Genomic DNA, 19,801 nt, shown 5'->3' on the forward strand with positions numbered 1-19,801 from the left:
TAAGCCTGATCTCCAAACCTACCAGGAAATGGATTCAGTCGTCACCTGATTCAGGGCTTCCTTGCATGCCTTAATTCCAGATGATGAGGTAATGTGGATTTACGAACACTTAGTTTATTTGTGTTAGTCCCACAGGAACTGTTCCCAGGGTGTTCTAAGAGTATGTATGTAAGCTCAGCATTTATCACCCAAGGCTGTCTGTGATTCTGTAGCTGGCTCTCTACTTAGCTCCCCCTTAAAATTTACCCACCCCCCTTTTTTTAGATATAGCCATCAAGATTGCATTTGCTGCACCCTTAATGACTGTTTATTTCATTTGCCAGAGCTTATTGATTCGTTGTAGTGTCATTAAGCAAAGCAACGGGGAGCTGTGTCTTGTGTTAGGGGTTGCTAGACCCTCCTCTCCAGATGCATTCTTGCCTGGGCGCTCTCTTGTGGTCTTAAATACATCAACTCTTTAGCATCTCCTCATTTGTTTCTTCAATGTCTTACTGATGAAGACACGTTTTTCTAAACCCACCAATTTAGTGGGCTTAGACATTCTCTTTCTTACTATGCATATAGAAGATCTCCATGTGTATGAACCACATAATGACAAAAAATTACGTTATATATTGATTACTTAATACATTTCTCTTCTCAATATGTCATTTACTTGATTAATGACAGATTAGTTGACAGAGACCCCTATTGCCTGTTTTACTCTCTTAGAGAGGCTTTTATAGTTTGTGGTTAGCTTGTGGTTACGTTTCAGAGGTGGAACACAAAGAAATGAATTTTGAGTTAATATGTAAAGAGACAGACTGGGTCAAATGCTGTCCTGATTATCTGTCTAACCTGGCTGTAAAGGCCAGTTTGTAGATTGGCCGGGTGATATATTAAACCAAATTTAACTCTGTGCATCTCCGTGGAAACATCTGATTTGGTGCAGAAAGCAGGTCTCAGGAACTGGGCTAAGCTGAACCCGGGAGACTGACCACCACGTGGCTCTGTCCATAAGCAGGGGAATTGCCAACAGTTTTTCTTGTCTCCCCATCTGAACTGGGGCCACAATGGGTCCTACTGCAGTACTCATACATTTCGTCATGAAAACTTAAGATACTCATGTAACTCTGTTTGCTTTTCCTAGATTGGCATCCAGCACTACTTTTTCCAATCAAGCAGAAAGGTAAGGTGCCAAAGTGAGCCCAAATCTCACGTTCTTTTTGTCCCCTGTGCATGTTCATCCTGTTTCTAAAACACCAGAGGGTGTACCACGGAGGGAATATTGTTAGGTTCACTGCAGCCCCAGAGAGCATTCATTCATTTTCTGTGCATGCCTTTATTCATTCATTCGTTCATTCACCCACTCATGCATTCACCCATTTAATTTTATTATTTATTTATTTTTTCATGCATGCACTCATTTTAGTCAACAGTACTTATTTTAGGTCCACTCTGTAGCAGGCACTGTGCCAGGTACTTAGGTTTCAACTCGGGGCAAAAGTGACATGATTCCTTTCCTCGTGGGGCCTACAGTCTGCCTGGGAGGTAAACAAGAAGAAAATGTTTGTGCAGATGTATGATTGTAAACAGTGCTTAGTGCTATGAACAAAAAGTATAGGGAGACCATATAACATTCAGTTATTCAGTAAGTACTTATGGAGTGACCACTAGGAACTGAGGGTACCAGTTAACTAAACAGCAAGCCTGGTTCTCCTGGAACTTCTGCTCCAGTTGAGGAGGCAGACAATAAGCAAATTAACAAACAAGAAAACTGATCATGTAACTTAGTATCATTCAGTGCTAAATGCTATGAAAAATAATCAGTTAAGTCTAGGAGATAGAGAACAACCAGAGGTGGTATTTTGGATGTAGTAGCAGTCAAGGACAGCCTCCTTAAGGAAGTGGTATTCAAACAAAACCTGAAAAAGGGGGAGAGTGATCCAGGTGGCAACTTATAGAAAGAATGTTCCAGACGGAGGAAACAGCAAATGCAAAAGTGTAAGTCAGGAAAGTGCCCAGGATATTTGGGGAACAAGACTAAGGCAGGCTGGATCAGAGTGAGTGGGGAGAAGGGGTAGGAGAGGAGATGGACGAGGTGACGGTGAGGCTGGCCGGGTAGGGCCCAGGAGGTCATTGTAAGGAGTTAGGACTTTAACTAGGAGAAACCGGGAGGGGCTGGGGTGGGGCTGGGGGTGGGTGCGACATGACTTAACTTGTGTTTTGAAAAGATCACTCCAGCTTCTGTGTTGAAAATAGGTCATGCATGGGGCGCCCGGGTGGCTTGGTCGGTTGAGCGTCCGACTTCGGCTCAGGTCATGATCTCACGGTCCGTGAGTTCAAGCCCCGCGTCGGGCTCTGGGCTGACAGCTCAGAGCCTGGAGCCTGTTTCAGATTCTGTGTCTCCCTCTCTCTCTGCCCCTCCCGTGTTCAAGCTCTGTCTCTCTCTGTCTCAAAAATAAATAAACGTTAAAAAAAAAATAAAAATAAAAAAAAAGAAAATAGGTCATGCAGGAAAGCGGGTCAGGGGTGGAAACAGAGGAGCCAGTGTGGAGCCCATTTCAGTGGTGCAGGTGCAAGCTAATAAAGTGAGAAGAGGTCCCATTAAGGATATATTCAGGAAATGTTCTTCAAGTCAAGCCAACAGAATTCACTGATAGACTGGATGTTGGGTGTGAGAGAAAGAGAGAAGGCAAGAATGACTCCCAGGTTCTGGTCCAAACAGTTGGGTAGATGTCTGTGCCGTTTACTGAGATGGGAGATGGGTGGGTGTATATGAGGCAGAGCTGAGGTAGTCTAGGTAATGGGAGGAAGGGAGGAGAGACAGGCTTCCCTTAAGGAGCGATGTTTAAACTAAGATCTGATTGTTTCCTTTGCAGTGCAGAAGCTTTTTATCTTCATGAGGTCCCAATAGTTCATTTTTGCTTTTAATTCCCTTGCCTTTGGAGATATGTCAAGTAAGAAATTGCTGCAGCTGAGGTCAGAGAGGTTTTTTCTTGCTTTCTTCTCTAGGGTTTTGATGGTTTCCTGTCTCACATTCAGGTCCTTTATCCATTTTGAGTTTATTTTTCTGAATGGTGTAAGAAAGTGGTCTAGTTTCATTCTTCTGCATGTTGCTGCCCAGTTCTCCCAGCACCATTTGTTAAAGAGACTGTCTTTTTTCCATTGGATATTCTTTCCTGCTTTGTCAAAGATTAGTTGGCCATACTTTTTGTGGGTCCAATTCTGGAATCTCTACTCTATTCCATTGGTCTGTGTCTGTTTTTGTGCCAATACCATGTTGTCTTGATGGCTACAGTTTTGTAGTAGAGGCTAAAATCTGGGATTGTGATGCCTCCTGCTTTGGTCTTCTGCAATATTACTTTGGCTATTCAGGGTCTTTTGTGGTTCCATACAAATTTTAGAATTGCTTGTTCTAGCTTCGAGAAGAATGCTGGTGCAATTTTGGTTGGGATTGCATTGAATGTGTAGATTGCTTTGGGTAGTATTGACATTTTAACAATATTTGATCAACAAAACTAAAAGGCAATGAACGGAATGGGAAAAGATATTTGCAAATGACATATCAGACAAAGGGCTAGTATCCAAAATCTATAAAGAACTCACCAAACTCCACACCCGAAAAACAAATAATCCAGTAAAGAGATGGGCAGAAAACATGAGTAGATACTTCTCTAAAGAAGACATCCAGATGGCCAACAGGCACATGAAAAGATGTTCAATATCACTCCTCATCAGGGAAATACAAATCAAAACCACACTGAGATACCACCTCACGCCAGTCAGAGTGGTTAAAATGAACAAATCAGGAGACTATAGACGCTGGTGAGGATGTGGAGACACAGGAACCTTCTTGCACTGTTGGTGGGAATGCAAACTGGTGCAGCCGCTCTGGAAAACAGTGTGGAGGTTCCTCAAAAAATTAAAAATAGATCTACCCTATGACCCAGCAATAGCACTGCTAGCAATTCACCCAAGGGATCCAGGAGTGCTGATGCATAGGGGCACTTGTACCCTAATGTTTATAGCGGCACTTTCAACAATAGCCAAATTATGGAAAGAGCCTAAATGTCCATCAACTGGTGAATGGATAAAGAAATTGTGGTTTATATACACAATGGAATACTACTTGGCAATGAGAAAGAATGAAATATGGCCTTTTGTAGCAACGTGGATAGAACTGGAGAGTGTAATGCTAAGTGAAATAAGTCATACAGAGAAAGACAGATACCGTATGTGTTCACTCTTGTGTGGATCCTGAGAAACTTAACAGAAGACCGTGGGGAGGAGAAGGGGGAAAAAAAAAGTTAGAGAGGGAGAGAGCCAAACCATAAGAGACTCCAGAATAAACTGAGGGTTGATGGGGGGTGGGGGATGGGCATTGAGGAGGGCACCTGTTGGGAGGAGCATTGGGTGTTGTATGGAAACCAATTTGGCAATAAATTTTATATTAAAAAAAATAAACTAAGGGGCGCCTGGGTGGCGCAGTCGGTTAAGCGTCCGACTTCAGCCAGGTCACGATCTCGCGGTCCGGGAGTTCGAGCCCCGCGTCAGGCTCTGGGCTGATGGCTCAGAGCCTGGAGCCTGTTTCTGATTCTGTGTCTCCCTCTCTCTCTGCCCCTCCCCCGTTCATGCTCTGTCTCTCTCTGTCCCAAAAATAAAATAAACGTTGAAAAAAAAAATTTTTTTTTAAATAAATAAATAAACTAAGATGTGAAAAAAATGAGTTGCGTTTAACCATGCAAATCGCTATGGAAAAAGCATGTGCACAGGTCTGAAGGTGGTGAAGAACAGATTGTGTAGGGAGAGTCACGGAAAGTCCAGTGTGGCTAGAGCACAGACATGTGAGCTCTTGCTGAGATTGGCTTGCCAGTGTATATGGGCTTATAAACCATATTAAATATCTTGGGCTTCCTACTAGCTGCAGTGGGAAGCTGCTGAAAGATTTTTATGCAGCAGGGTATGTGTGTGTGAAAGGCTACTTTGGCTGCAGTGGGGAGGAAGAACCAGAGGAGAGCAAGAGTAGGTACTGTATGTGACTCTGGACACACTTAATCTCTCTGCTTTAGTTTTCTCATCTATAAAAGAGGGATACCAGTGCATGGCCTTGTTAGGTCACAGGGGTATGTGCTGTGAGGTCCCAGTGAAAGAGTATATGTGTTAGCATAACTGTACCAACCCCTACAACCATAAGACGGTGCTGTTGTTACTGTACTTCTGTAACTCTTGGTTTTAGGAATATTTGCTCCTCTTTTTTATGCTCCTTTATAGATTTTTTAAAAACTTTTCCCCCCTAACATTTTATTTTAAAAACTTAAATATACTGCAAAGTTGGAAGAACTTAATAGTGAACACTCATATATACATGTCACCTAGATTCTACAATGAACATTTTACCCACTTTATCATATATCCAACCATCTCTCTCTCCTTCTACCCACCCATCATCAATCCATTTTATTTTTGGATGCATTTCAAAGTCAATTTCAGATATTAGCATACTTCCCCCATACATCCTTCAGCAAAGTTATCACTGACTGAAGTTTGATTTTAAGATTTTTTTCCTTAGGGGCACCTGGGTGGCTCAATCAGTTAAGCAATCGACTTCAACTCAGGTCATGCTCTCATGGTTGTGGGTTCGAGCCCCGCCTCAGGCTCTGTGCTGACATCTCAGAGCCTGGAGCCTGTTTCAGATTCTGTGTCTCCCTCTCTCTCTGACCCTCCCCATTCATGCTCTGTCTCTCCCTGTCTCAAAAATAAATAAACGTTAAAAAAAATTAAGATTTTTTTCTTTTGATGCAAAATTTACCTACTAGAGAGTATGCATATCTTACGTGTACATTTCACTGATTTTTGACAAATACATACCCCTGCATAACCTAAATCCCTGTCAAGATATAGAACATTACCATCACCCCCAGAAAGTCCCCTCATGCATCTTCCCAATTCCCACCCACATAGGCAAATACTAGCCTTACTTTTTTTTCCACCATAGAGCTTTATATAAATGGAATCATACAGCTTGTGCTTCTTTGTGTCTGAGCTTTTTTACTTAGCATAACGTTTTTGAGATTCATCCATGTTGTTGCCTGTATCAGTAGTTTGTTTCTTTTTTTTAGAGCTAAGTACTATCCCATACTTTATTTATTTATTCTCCTGTTGATGGACATTTGCATTGTTTCCAGTTTGGGGCTATTATAAATAAAGCTGTTGTGGCCATTATACAAGTCTCTTTGGAAACAAATGTTTTTATTTCTCTCAGATAAATACCCAGGAATGGAATTGTGGGGTTCCTGGATGGGTGTATGTTTTATTTTATAAGATACTAGCAGATCGTGTCTTTAAAGTGGTTGTGCCATTTTGGTATTCCCACCAGTAATGTATGAGACTTCTGGTTGTTTGACATCCTTACCAAAATTTGGTGGTGTTAGTCTTTTTAATCTTAACCATTCTTGTGGGTATCTTATTATACTTTAAATTTGCATTTCTCTGGTGACTAATGCTGTTGAGTATATTATCAAGTGCTCTTCAAGACCCTCTGTAAGTCTTCTTTTGTGAGTGTCTGTTGGAATCTTTTGTACATGTTCAACTGGGTTGAGTTGTAGGACCTTTTTATATATCCTAAATACCAGCCCTTTATTAAATATGCCCTGAGAATATTTTCACCCACTCTGGTGCTTACCTGTTCCTTTTGTTAATATATTTTTTGATAAGATGTTTTTAATTCAGGTGAAGACTACTGTGTTAAAATTTTTAAACAATTTATGACTATTTCTTCCTGTTATCTTTGCCTGTCCTCAAATCAAGAAGATATTCTCCAGTATTTTCCTTTAAAAGTTTTATGGTGTAAGCATTTATATTTAGCATTTATATGATCAGTCTCAAATTAATTAAAAATTTTTAAAAATATTTAGTTATTTTTGAGAGACAGAGAGAGACAGAGCACAAGTGGGGGAGGGGCAGAGAGAGAAGGAGACAGAATCCAAAGCAGGCTCCAGGCTCCAAGCTGTCAGCACAGAGCCCGATGTGGGGCTCGAACTCACGAACCGTGAGATCATGACCTGAGCCGAAGTCAGTTGTTTAACCGACTGAGCCACCCAGGCGCCCCTCAGATTAATTTTTATGTATGGTGTGAGGGTAGGGGTTGAAGTTCCTTTTTATCCATGTAGAAACCTAATTATTTTAGCACCATTAAAAGAAATGACTTTCTCTTTCCCCACTGGATCACTTTGGTGTTGGTTGAAATCAAACAGCCACATTAGGGTTGATCTACTTCCAGACTCTATCCTGTTCCGTTTATCTGTATGTTAACTCTTAAGCTGGCATCAAACTGTCTTGATTACTATAGCTATACGATAGGTCTTGAAGTCTGATAGTATGAATCTTCCAACTTGGCTCATTTTTTTTCAAGAAGATTGATTTGGATGTTATAAATTTATCAAATTTCCATATGCATTTTAGAGTAAGCCTCTCAATTTGGGGGAGAAAAGCCTGTGGGGATTGTACTGAAACTATAAATCAATTTGGGGATAACTGCACAAAAATACTGAGTCTTTCAATTCATGAATATGGTGTATATTCTCATTTTATTCAGTCTTTTTTGTTTGTCTCAGCAGTGTTTGGTGGTTTTCAGCATAGAGGTTTTGCACATCTTTTGTTAAATTTATTCCCAAGAATTTTGAGTGTTTTAAAGCCAACATAAATGGAATTTTTAAAAATTTTCCAACTTTTTTTGCTGCTGGTGTATAAATATGCAATTGAATTTTTATGTTAACATTGTAATGTAATAATCTGGGTTCACTTACTAGTTGTAGTCATTGCTTTTTAAGATTTCATAGAATCTAAAAGCATTTGTATATAAAAAAAAGTCAGATCTGCAAATAGTGACAATTTCACTTCTCTCTGATTTTCATGCCTTTTATTTTCTTATTGTCCTATTGTAATGACTAGGATCTCCAGTAATAATAATAAAGATGTTAGTGAGTTTCCTTGCCTTGTTCCTGCTCTACCAGAAAAACCTTTGGTATCTCACCATTAATTATGCTTGCTGTAGGTGTTCATAAATGCTTTTCACCAGACTGATGATGTTTGCTTTTATTTCTAATTTGCTGAGAGTTTTTATCATGAATGGGTGTTAAATTTGTCAGATGCATTTTCTGTATCTATTGAAATAACTGTATGGCTTTTGCCCTTTATTCTTTATTTTTATTTATTTATTTTTTTCAATTATCTTATTCATTCATTCATTCATTCATTCATTCTCAAGTTGGTTAACATACAGTATAGTCTTGGCTTCAGGAGTAGAACCCAGTGATTCATCATTTACATATAATACTCAGTGTTCATCACAACAAGTGCCCTCCTTAATGCCCATCACCCATTTAACCCACCCCCCCAAACCCTCTACCCTCATCAATCCTCAGTTTGTTCTCTGTATTAAGAGTGTCTTATGGTTTGCCTCCCTCTATGTTTTCATCTTATTTTTCCTTCCCTTCTCCTATGTTTATCTGTTAAGTTTCCCAGATTCCACATATGAGCGAAATCATATCTGTCTTTCTCTGACTGGCTTATTTTGCTTAGCATAACCTTTCAGTTCCATCCGTGTTGTTGCAAATGGCAAGATTTCATTCTTTTTCATTGCTGAGTAGTATTCCAGTGTGTGTGTGTGTGTGTGTGTGTGTGTGTGTGTGTGTGTTCTCTTGATCCATTCATCAGTTGATGGACATTTGGGCTCTTTCCATAATTTGGCTGTTGTTGATAGCACTGCTATAAACACTGGGATGCATGTGTCCCTTCGAATCAGCATTTTTGTATCCTCTGGATGTATTCCTAAAAGTCCAATTGCTGTGTCATAGGGTAGTTCTATTTTTAATTTTTTGAGGAAATTCCACACTGTTTTCCAGAGTGACTGCACCAGTTTGCATTCCTGCCAATAGTGCAACAGGGTTCCCCTTTCTCCACCGCCTCACCAACATCTGTTGTTAACTGAGTTGTTGATTTTAGCCATTCTGACTGGTGTGAGATGGTAACTCATTTATTTATTTGTTTGTTTGTTTGTTTGTTTGTTTGTTTATAGAGAGCACATATGTACAAGCAGGGGAGGGACAGAGAGACAGGGAGAGAGAGAATCCTATGGAGTCTCCATGCCTACTACAGAGCCTGGCACAGGACTCAATCTCATGACCCTGGGATCATGACCTGAGCTGAAATCAAGAGTCAGATGTGTAACCTACTGAGCCTTTTATTCTTTAATATGTTGAATTCCATTGATTGGATTTTGAATATTAAGACCTTCTTACATTCTTGGGATAAACTCTATTTGGTCATGGACCATCATCCTGTTTATAGTTGGATTCAATGTCCATGAAGACTGTTGGTTTAGTTTAGTTTACTTTAGTTTTGTAATGACTTTATCGGATGTTAGTTGTAAGGCTATGCCAGCCTCATAAAATAAGGTGGGAAGGCTTCCCTCCTTCCCTAATTTTTGAAAGAGTTTGTGTGAGTTTGGTGTCATTTCTGAATGAAGAATGTTTTTGACCTGTGAGTTTGAATCAGCATTTCTGGGTAGCATAATAACAGTTTAGGTAAAAGGGACTTTTTACCACCGACCTATTCGGGCTCTTTGATTTTTTTCTTCTTTCTTCCTTTGGTAACTCACTGTCTAATCACCTCTGGAAACATCCTTCCTGATCCTTTGGTCTCTGGGGCCACTTATCACCTCTTGGCTCCCTGTTTTCATGGGCATAAGTGATGTGGAGGGTGGGGATCGACTGCACAGATCAAAGCCCTCTCCTTTCTGGAAGTACCAGCTCAAGGCACCCCAAGAAAAATTGTCCTGTCTCCCATTAGGTATGAACATTTCTCCCTCCCTGCATTTTCCCTCAGATCAGCTCTCTTTAGCTAATGACCCTTCGTGGGAGGATCTTGCTGATAATCTCATCCCGGTTTTCATCCTGACTCTGCCATTTTCTGGATGTGTAGCCTTCGCGGGTCACATTTTCTCTCTGGGCCTCAGAACCTTCATCTGTACTCTGGGGTGGCTGGAAGAATTAGTCTGGCACCCCTCTGACATTTCCTGGTTCTCTCTTTCTAGAAGCTTCTTATTAACAGGGATTCCGTGCAACTGTAGTATTTCATCTCACTGATGAAAAAGACAGTGGGATATTCCATAAGAGGACTGGTGTGTAAATGCCTGAACTCTAAATAAGCCAGTACAGAGGGGCGCCTGGGTGGCTCCGTGGGTTGAGCATCAGACTTCAGCTCAGGTCATGATCTCACTGTTTGTGAGCCGGATCCCCCGCCTCAGGCTCTCTGTAGTCAGCACAAAGCCCACTTTGGGATCCTTTGTCCCCTACTCTCTCTGCCCCTCCCCCACTCATGCTCTCTCTTTCTCTCTCTCAAAAATAAACATTAAAAAAAATAAACAAATACAGAAATACCTAAGCTCACGCTGGTTGCCCCATGAGTCCTTGTCTTTTCTCTCCCCATTCACCCCCCAGCATGATGGTTCCCGGCAACGCAGCGGGGGTGGCCAAGCAGTTCCTACGCTGCATCTTCCATCAGCTGGCCCCCAATGGCATCTTCCCACAGCTGTTCCAGAGCACTATCAAAGGTAATTCCTCCACAGGGAATCCAAACACCACAAACGTGGCTACTCGCTGAAACCCCAATGCTTCTAAATCTGACTGTTGACTTTCCAGATGGGACTTTCTTACGGACCTTAGCCACGTCTCTCATGGACTTCAATGAGCTGAGCTCTCTCGCTGCTCTCAGTCAGCTCTTGGAGGTAGGTTTGCTTTGATGACTGTCTAAGCCCCCGCCGAAATCGCAGCTGAGGAAGAAGGCCTGTCATTTAACGGAAAAATTAAATTTAAACTAAGTATTAACACATGTCCAATTAATCTTAAATTCTTTAAATGTTTAAAATTAATTAAAAATAAGAATTGCCAATGCATGGAAGAGTGCCAATTGGACGTTGCTGTTGTGTGTGGATTGACTGTTTATTTAAAGCTCCTTGGGCACCCTCAACTGAGGGGTGGATGGCAGCTGTTAAGCGCTCACCTGCACTGAGCTTTCAGGCTTTCCAGATGCGCAGTGGGTGGAGCCGTGTGCACTGTATTGCGAGACTTGGATTCTGCTTATTTAGCGTGAGGTTTTGGATTCAGGTCCTGCTTCTGTGCTCAGTCATGAGACGACCTCAGTTCTCAGCTCCATTGCCGGTTCGTGTCCGGACGCTTGGGTTCACGTGTCAGGTCCTCTGCTTTGTAGCGTTCTCAGTTAGCTTGCAGGGTTGGCCAATGGCCCTATAAACTTCGCTGCTTCTGTAGTCATTACTCTCAGGCTTTGGCCAGTGGAGTTTCCAGCAAGCATCGTTCATTGTGTCTTTTTAGCACCTAACCACACCAACTGCAGATCCTTAAAATGTGTTTCTTATTTCTTACTCACATTTCACCTTCTCCCACTGAATTAAAAGTCACAGTTTTTCCCGTTTGTCCGAATTTTTTGATTCTTCTCTGTTCACCTCCTGCCAATTACAATGAATAGCCTATATAGTAGGCACACAACACATGTTTAATCCGTGAATGTGTGATTTTTAAAGCTGATCTTCGACAAATAGCTCTCTGAATCCCCAAGCTGTTTCAGCAGTTGATTGCCTATGCTTTTGTGTTTTTAGGGTCTAAATAACAAAAAGAATTTACCAGCAGGGGGTGCTATGATACGCTGTTTGGAAAACATTGCTACCTTCATGGAAGCTTTGCCCATGGATTCTCCTAGCAGCCTCTGGACCACAATCAGCAACCAGTTTCAGACGTTTTTTGCCAAGCTGCCTTGTGTTTTGCCTCTAAAGGTAAGCTGAGTCCAGGATTTCATCTGCAATTGTGATCTTACAGTTTGCAGACCATCTGCTTACAGAGATTTGATGTTTCATAAAGGGCTGTAAGGAATCTCTGTTAGCCACAGAGTGCAGAGCATTCTGTAGCTTGTTGTCTCCAAGTGTTACAAACTTAAAAAGCAGAATGTGTTAGGCATTTTGACGTAGTGATTTCATGTTTCCAGTTGATTTTTAAAAATCAGGAAGATAGTAGTAGATGGTGTTTAGCTAGAAATTTTTTTTCAATAAATGCATAAGTCAGTAAGTACATAGTTTTGTCTAAAAGGAGAGTAGACATACCATGTAAAGCTAAATTTCAGAGAACTAAAGGGAAGTGATTGTTTACGTGTTTGTGAGTAAAGTACTTACTTGCAAGGCCAAGGTGATAATTATGTTTCTGTTTGGCTGCCTTACCACTACCACCATTGCCCCCTCCCTGTGGCCACCATACCACTTTCCAAGAATACACACACACTTACCTAGCTGTGAATCTCGTGACTTAAGGAGAATTTTTGACATGAGTCCATTAAATGCAGAAGCAGAACTCTATACTGTTAAAGCTGGAAGAGACCTATCAAAACCATCCCTTTCCAATGCGCCCCATTTTCCAGATAGGGGACTGCAAAATCAGAGAGGTGGTGGCTATGTGAGGATTAGAACTCAAGACTCTTGACTCCTGACCCAGTGCCCTCTCCACTAATAGTCTTCTAGAGTCCTTCTACAGCAGGGGCGAATTGAAGGCATCTAGTCTCTGTAGTAGGGAGAAAGGAGGTGGCTGGTAGTGGTCGTTTCTATGTCTTTGAACCTCATTTGCTCCATGAGTTTTTGAGCTTTATGCAGATCACAGAAATATTCCACTCACAATGAAATCAATCACTTGTTGATCTGACAAGTGAAGTTACATGTTGGTAGCACCGTTTCTCAAATGAGTATTACATGTATATAAAATGTTTTATAAAGATGAACCACCCCCCGGGGCACCTGGGTAGCTCAGTCAGTTAAGCGTTTGACACTTGGTTTTGGCTCAGGTCATGGGCTCCACACTGACAGTGCAGAGCCTGCCTGGGATTCTCTTTCCCTCTCTCTCTGCCCCTTCCTCTCTCTCTCCCTCTCTCTCACTCCCTCTTTCTCAAAAATAAATAAATAAACTTAAAAAAAAAAAAAAAGATGGACCACCCCTGATAATGCCTTTTTCCAAATTGGCAGATTTGGAATATGTGACCCCAAAATAGGGTCTGTAAGGATAATTCAGGGACCCTTAGCTTGGTGTGTGCTGTTTTCTTTGAGTTGGAAGTTACTGTGACAAGTGGACATTCTGAAATCTTTACCATCTCTCACATCCTATGATCCTATCTGCTCACAAATATAGAGTAGCTGAGTAAATCCAAGCAGAGAGGGTTAGTACCATACTTTGAAACCATGTGGTATATAGACACTGTACATATACATGTAGAAGATTAAGTGATGCATTTTAACACGGCCACATGGAGCCTCCCTAGGACCAAGAGCCATTCAGGGCTGTTCATTGCATAAAGCCACACACTTGAAGAGAAGGGGTGAGTCAGGCATGGCAAATTCACATGCCTGTAGGTTGATACGATCATCAAAATATTTAACTTGATCACTGACCAATTGGAAGTATTGCCAGCAGTAAACAACTGGTAAGCCTAATTTGTGACAATCAGCCTTGCCCATAGGGACCCTGACTACAAGGTTAATGAGTAGAATGGGATACGGTTATACAGAGAACTGGGACCCTTGAGAACAGGAAAGAACCAGTCCCTTCTAATGAGTCCATATGCTGCGATACACCAGCCAATTGTCATGTGGGAATTAAGGCTTTGTATCATTGGTCTTCCCATGTTTTTGAAGATGATATTTCCTGGTTTTTAAAACACCGTGGGGAGCTAATGAACAGCCAGTTTTCAGCCCCTGGTTTAAAGTAGTGTAAATGTCACATGAACTCCGATGGGTGTTAAGCAGATTAAATAGACCAATAATTCCCTTAGAAGGTACCTGTAAAATACTTCCAGAATTAAAGCAAAAACTTGCCCTGGTAGATCAGATCCAGGCACTGTCTATGGTCATCTTCTGCTTTGTTTTTAATACCTTCGGAAAATCTTAAACTGTCGAAAAAACCTTCTGTAGTTCTCATCAGTGTAGAGATGTGGATCTCAGACTTTGGAGTGCACCGGTGCTCCTGCAGGACTGGCTAAAATCAGATTCCTGGGCGTTGTTCTAAGAGTTTCTGATTCACTGGGAGTACAACCTGAGGATTTGTATTCTGACGAGTTTCCGGGTAATTAGAAGTGCTGCTGGTCCAGGGGTTATTCTTGGGGAACCACTGGCTTAATTTGTACTATCTTAAAAGGCTAGTATTCTACACAGCTGCAGGGATTTAACTATAGCCTACCATTGTGATAGGCTTACAGTGTTAAATAAGATTTATTTTTGTTGTAACATTTCTCCCCTTCCTCCCCATACCAGTAAAATCAATTTTAAAAGTATATTTTGATTATGGAATCTTGCCAAAATGCAACTCTAATAGATTTTTGAGGCATGATTCTTTTCTTGTAGAAATTTTGCTGCTTTTTCCCAGGTTTTTGTCATATCCTTTAGCAACAGAGAAAGGGCAGATGAAACTGGTTCTTATTTGGGTTAATAAGCCTAATGATTTTAAATAGATTTAAGTAGTTTTTTTCCCAACATGGGAAAATTTCACAAATTAGTGTACCTCTTTAGAGTTGGACACATTTAATACTTACCTATCCACCTCTCTGTCAGTCTGTCCACCCATCCATCCACCCGTCCATCCATTCATATATGCATCCATCCATCCATTCAATTCTTTATCCAACTATCTAATTTAATTTTAAGAATATATCTTTGAGAAGTGGTTTAGGAGCTGTGTTTAATTATTTAGTTGTTTAACATTGCTTAATTAATGGCTTAATTATGTTTTTTTAAAACCTGAGGATTTTTTTCAGCATGAATATATGGCATAGAAAACTGTAAGGAGGCAGCAATACTTGAGATTTTTCCCCCTAAAAAAAATGCTTATAAAAAAATACATGAAGTAAAAGATACATTAAGAAGGGTACTGACTTTTATTGTTTTCATTTGTTCACAGTGTTCTTTAGATTCCAGTTTGAGAATTATGATTTGCCTCTTGAAGATACCCTCTACCAATGCCACAAGGGTATGTATTGTATGTTTCAGAAAAACAACCCATTGGTTATTTAGTTATTTTTTTTAACCTAAAAAGACAGGCATATAGTAATACTGGAGAAATGGTTACTGCATACTGAATGTTTCACTTTCACACACCTTGACAGTTTCTAGTATGAAGAGTTCTAATACATCACAATATCATTTTTTTGCAATTAGTCCTCTTAATCCTGGGCCAGGGCCATTAGGTTGCCCTTCATATTATGATCTAGGTGATCCTTCTAAACACAGATCTTAATGCCTTGGTTCTGTGCTTAAAAGTCTTTGATCACATCTCATTTCTTTTAGGATAATATCCAGATTCCTTAATGTGGCATACAAGAAGGTATTTCATTAATTTGCCAGCCTACCTTTCTAATTTCAGCTTGGGCTACTTGTACCATCCCCCATGCCTCCTGTTTACTTTCAGAATCATCATCATTATCATCAAAACAACAAGCACTCTTTGTTGAACACTTACCATATGGCAGGCATTATGCTAACTGCTTTACATTTATAATCTTATTTAATTTCATACTTCCTTGCCTTTGCTTAGGCCATTTCCTCTGCCTGAAATGCTTTATACTTTTGCTGGCGAGTCGAACTCCTTCTCATTCTTCAAGATGATAATCTGAATCCCATTTAAATTTCAAAAAATGGATATGAACTCTCCATAGCAAATTCCTCCTACATCAGATCCCACAATACTCTATAGAGCTTTCTATATTAGCACTTACATGGTACAAACGTTTCCCCAGTGAGACTGTGAGCTTCATGAAGTCCAGCGCTGTGTCTCATTCACCTTTGTATTCCTGCTTGTATTCCATTATACACAATGGTGCAGTAGTTTGTATTGCAATGGCTTGTAACTACTAGTTAATATACCAAGAAGCCCCACCCCCTGTAAATTCATACCATGACTGTGTTTTTATAAACTAATACTTTGTGCAGGAAAGTTACAAAGAGATCACTTGATCTCATCTGCTCATTTATAGATAAGGAAACAGGCTCACAGAGATAAATTGTCTTGGCCAAGATTACATAGCTGGTTAGTGGGAAATTTGAGACTTGAACCTAGACCCTTTGATTCCAACCTCCTTAATTTTTCTGTTGTACCATATTGCCCCATCACTATGTGATTGCTGGATAAAATAACAAGTTTCTGTATAGGTTTGAATTCAGGTTTCCTTTTTTGATGAGTAAAGATGCAGTATATATCAACTGGAGATACATTCCTGACCTTATTCATCCATCATCAGTATTTCAAGGCAACATTAAACAGAGCAAAGAATATTGAATCAACAGTACTGTGTCAAGAGGTTCCTCTAAGATTTTCTATATGGGTTTCTGTGGGGAATATAAACAAAGGACATAATTCTTATCCTCAGCAGCAACTAGCTGTAACAAATTCATTTTTGTATCAATAAAGAAAAAAGATCACAAACATTCTCATATCTTTTGATTTAATCATTCCTTTTTTGGGAATCTCTTCTAAAGAAGAAAATGAAAATGTAAACTTCACATAAAAACGTATATAGTGGGATGTTATTTATAATAAAATGTGGCTTTTGTGCCATTAAAATGGATGATTATAAAGAAATAGCATTGCAAACTTCTTATATATTATTAACAAAATGCAATTAACAAAATGTAGGATTGGATGTGTGTAAGATTTTAGTCGAGTGAATTGGAATGCAGCAAAGAAGGAAGTATGTAAAAATGTTATCTCGAGGTGGTGCGATTATGGACTTTTATTTCCTCGTATGTACATTCCTGCAGATCCTGCGTTTGTGCATTGAGTGTGTTTACTTTTATAATGCAGACAATTAGGACTATGGAGGTTGAGGAGTAGTGGAAATCACATGAAGTCTTTTGGAGTCCAATTAAAATTCTGTCTCCCCTAAAGAGTGGTCCTGCCTTGGGAAACTTGCCCTGGAATTTGGATTTGAATTCCATTCAATAGCTGTATGGCCTTAGGCAAGCTGCTTGCCTGCTTAAGTCTCAGAGGAAAATAGGGGCACCAAAGCTCCAGAGTTCTAACAGCAATGGAGGACTCACTGTTGCCAGGTGCTTTACCTGGGTTATCTCCTGATTTCTCGCAGCAACGCTAATGAGGTGGAGGCCATTGTTATCCTTGTTTTACAGAGAGGAGAACTAAGTCTAGAGAGGTTAAATCACTTACTCCAGGTCACAGAGAGCCAGAGTTTGAGAACAGTTGTGTGAGAGTCTAAGGCTTGTGGCACTATTATAACATACCGTCTCTCCAGGATTGTCGTAAGAAATGTGAATGGGAAAACATATAAAAGCATCCAACTCTGCCTGATACTTAGTAGGTGCTCAAAAAAAAAAGTGTTTCTAAATGACTTCAGAGAGCATATGGATCTAAAACTGACCAGTTAGGGGTGGGATTCAGATGGAGAAACCAAAACTGTGCCTTCCCGATGCACATAGGCAGGAAGCTGGTTAATGATGAGCATTATCTGAGTGCAAGTGCCTTGTACTTACTTGCTGGATGGTTTGTGCAACTTAAAACTGAGATGAGAGGTTTTAAAGGAGCGGGATGGATGAGCCCAGAGATGCCTACAGATTCTGAGAAATACAGTGGAAAATCCTAGAACAAACCTCACAAAGTCTTGATTGCTGGGGGTGGACATAAGGACAAAATTGGAGTTGAATAGCTTTATAAATGATGCCACCTGAGAAAGTAAGAATTTTTTTTTTTTTTTTTTTGAGGAACAAGATGATTAAATCATGCTTTTTTTTTTTTTTTCAACGTTTATTTATTTTTGGGACAGAGAGAGACAGAGCATGAACGGGGGAAGGGCAGAGAGAGAGGGAGACACAGAATCGGAAACAGGCTCCAGGCTCTGAGCCATCAGCCCAGAGCCCGACGTGGGGCTCGAACTCACGGACCGTGAGATCGTGACCTGGCTGAAGTCGGACGCTTAACCGACTGTGCCACCCAGGCGCCCCTAAATCATGCTCTTTAAAGGCACTGATTGAATGTACAGTTCTGTTCTTGTTAGACCAATAGTGTTACTCCACTAGCCACCTGGCAACAGATTTTAACTAAAGGAATGATCCCATTAGTTTAAGTATCAGAAGACTTTAATCCTTTTTTTTTTAAATGAAAGAATCAGCAATTGGTTTTATTTGGCCCCAATCTCATTGCAGAGTCTGTTGGAACCATTTTCAAAACTGCTCAGCTTTGTGATTCAGAATGCCGTCTTCACTTTAGCCTACCTGGTGGAGGTGTGTGGTTTGTGTTACCGAGCTTTCACAAAGGTAAGGTTGCGTATCCGTTTGCTCTGGGGAAACTGAAAACTGGCAGAAACATTCTTTCTAACCGGTGTCAATGCTTGTTCCATTCATTGCTTCACTGTAGTTAAAAATGAGTAATTCTACTGAGGTCTAATAAATACCACGGGAAGGAAACACTTTATGCAAATCTATATAAACTGTATCTTAAATATACAAACTTGGAGAAATGAGGTTCATACGGTTTAGAAGAGAAGAGAGATTTTGAGTAAAACGAGATGGTGGTTCTAAATGACCTCTTAAGGTCCTTTTCAAGTTCACCATCCCATGATTAGTGGGCAAGCCATAACTCCGTGTCATTTTTATACCCAAAGTAGAAAAATATCAGCTTGTCATTTGTAAAATCCTGAGGAGAGCTCCTTAATTCTCATCACTTGTTTGTCTCTCCACTTCTGGGTTCTTGGCCTCTGAGATTGTAATCTCATCTTTTGTCATCTTGCCTTCATAATGGTTTCTGTATTGCATTATCTTTCTTCTCCCCTGGCCCACTGCTGAGGAGTGGAAAAGTACTGCTTGCCCAGTGCCTGTAGCAGCCTTGTTGGAGCTGGTAGATGCTGTCCTAAAGGAAAAGCAAGGCCAATTGGGAGCATTTCTGCCCTCAAGAACAGTGTACAATGTTACTCACCCAATTTCCAAATTTTCCAAGTTTCTTTTCAGTGGGGACTCTGTTTCTGTTGTTCTCCCTTGAACATCTAGAATATTCCATTTTTCATGTTGTCCACTTCTATAAGCCTTTTATTTTCCTCATTAAAAATCTAATTTTCTATCAAGTCTTTCATTCTATTTAAAACACTCTTGTCTTTTTTTTCTTACCATCTTGTGTCCATTCTGCCATGTTAAGTGTTCCATGATAATCTTGTCTTTAGTCTTTCTGATTATAAACTTATTACTCTGCTTGGAGTTTTCTAACTACCTAAATAATCAGCATTTTTTTTTCTTCTTTCAAATCCTTCCTGAAAAATAACTTCTTTTTTTTTTTTTTTTTTGTCACTTAAAACAGTAGATCTATAGGACACGGTACCAGATGCAATGAAAAGATATACAATGAAAAGAAGTTATTTTATTTCTTAATTTTCTTTATGCTTGGTTTGTTTGAATTATGCACTTTTTAAAGGGGAAGAACCATAATGAATTTGTACTTTCTATGTTGTGCACGATAGAGATTGACCACAGAGGAACTTCCACTTTTTTAAAGTCAAGATATTCTTAGTTTTGAACATTCCTTATACATTATATGCTCTCCTGCCCCATGATTGCTTTAGTGGCCTTCTACTTCCTGTTGTCATCTGCCCATCTCCAGTGGTCAAACTCAAAATAACTATTACTTGTAGAAAGCTTCAGTCTTAGCGTGTTGCCACCTTCTTCATAGATAATGGGAAACTATTGGAAATGGTTTCAGAAAGAGCAGTATCTAACTGAGCA

The 19,801-nt window shown here is 40.2% G+C and overlaps 1 protein-coding gene across 15 annotated transcripts in view; it reads left to right on the top strand.

The window, feature by feature from the left end:
• UNC79 (unc-79 homolog, NALCN channel complex subunit) overlaps window positions 1–19,801 on the top strand; it is a 270,279-nt gene that overhangs the window by 202,438 nt on the left and 48,040 nt on the right. For all 15 annotated transcript variants that reach the window (XM_043556906.1, XM_043556897.1, XM_043556895.1 and 12 more), the window contains 6 exons: window positions 1,130–1,168; window positions 10,482–10,594; window positions 10,683–10,768; window positions 11,657–11,830; window positions 14,985–15,053; window positions 18,236–18,346. In XM_043556906.1, the coding sequence (XP_043412841.1) occupies window positions 1,130–1,168; window positions 10,482–10,594; window positions 10,683–10,768; window positions 11,657–11,830; window positions 14,985–15,053; window positions 18,236–18,346 (592 nt within the window). The remainder of the gene's footprint in view (window positions 1–1,129; window positions 1,169–10,481; window positions 10,595–10,682; window positions 10,769–11,656; window positions 11,831–14,984; window positions 15,054–18,235; window positions 18,347–19,801) is intronic.

Source organism: Prionailurus bengalensis, chromosome B3 (assembly GCF_016509475.1).
Source record: "Prionailurus bengalensis isolate Pbe53 chromosome B3, Fcat_Pben_1.1_paternal_pri, whole genome shotgun sequence".
Taxonomy (NCBI): Eukaryota; Metazoa; Chordata; class Mammalia; order Carnivora; family Felidae; genus Prionailurus; species Prionailurus bengalensis.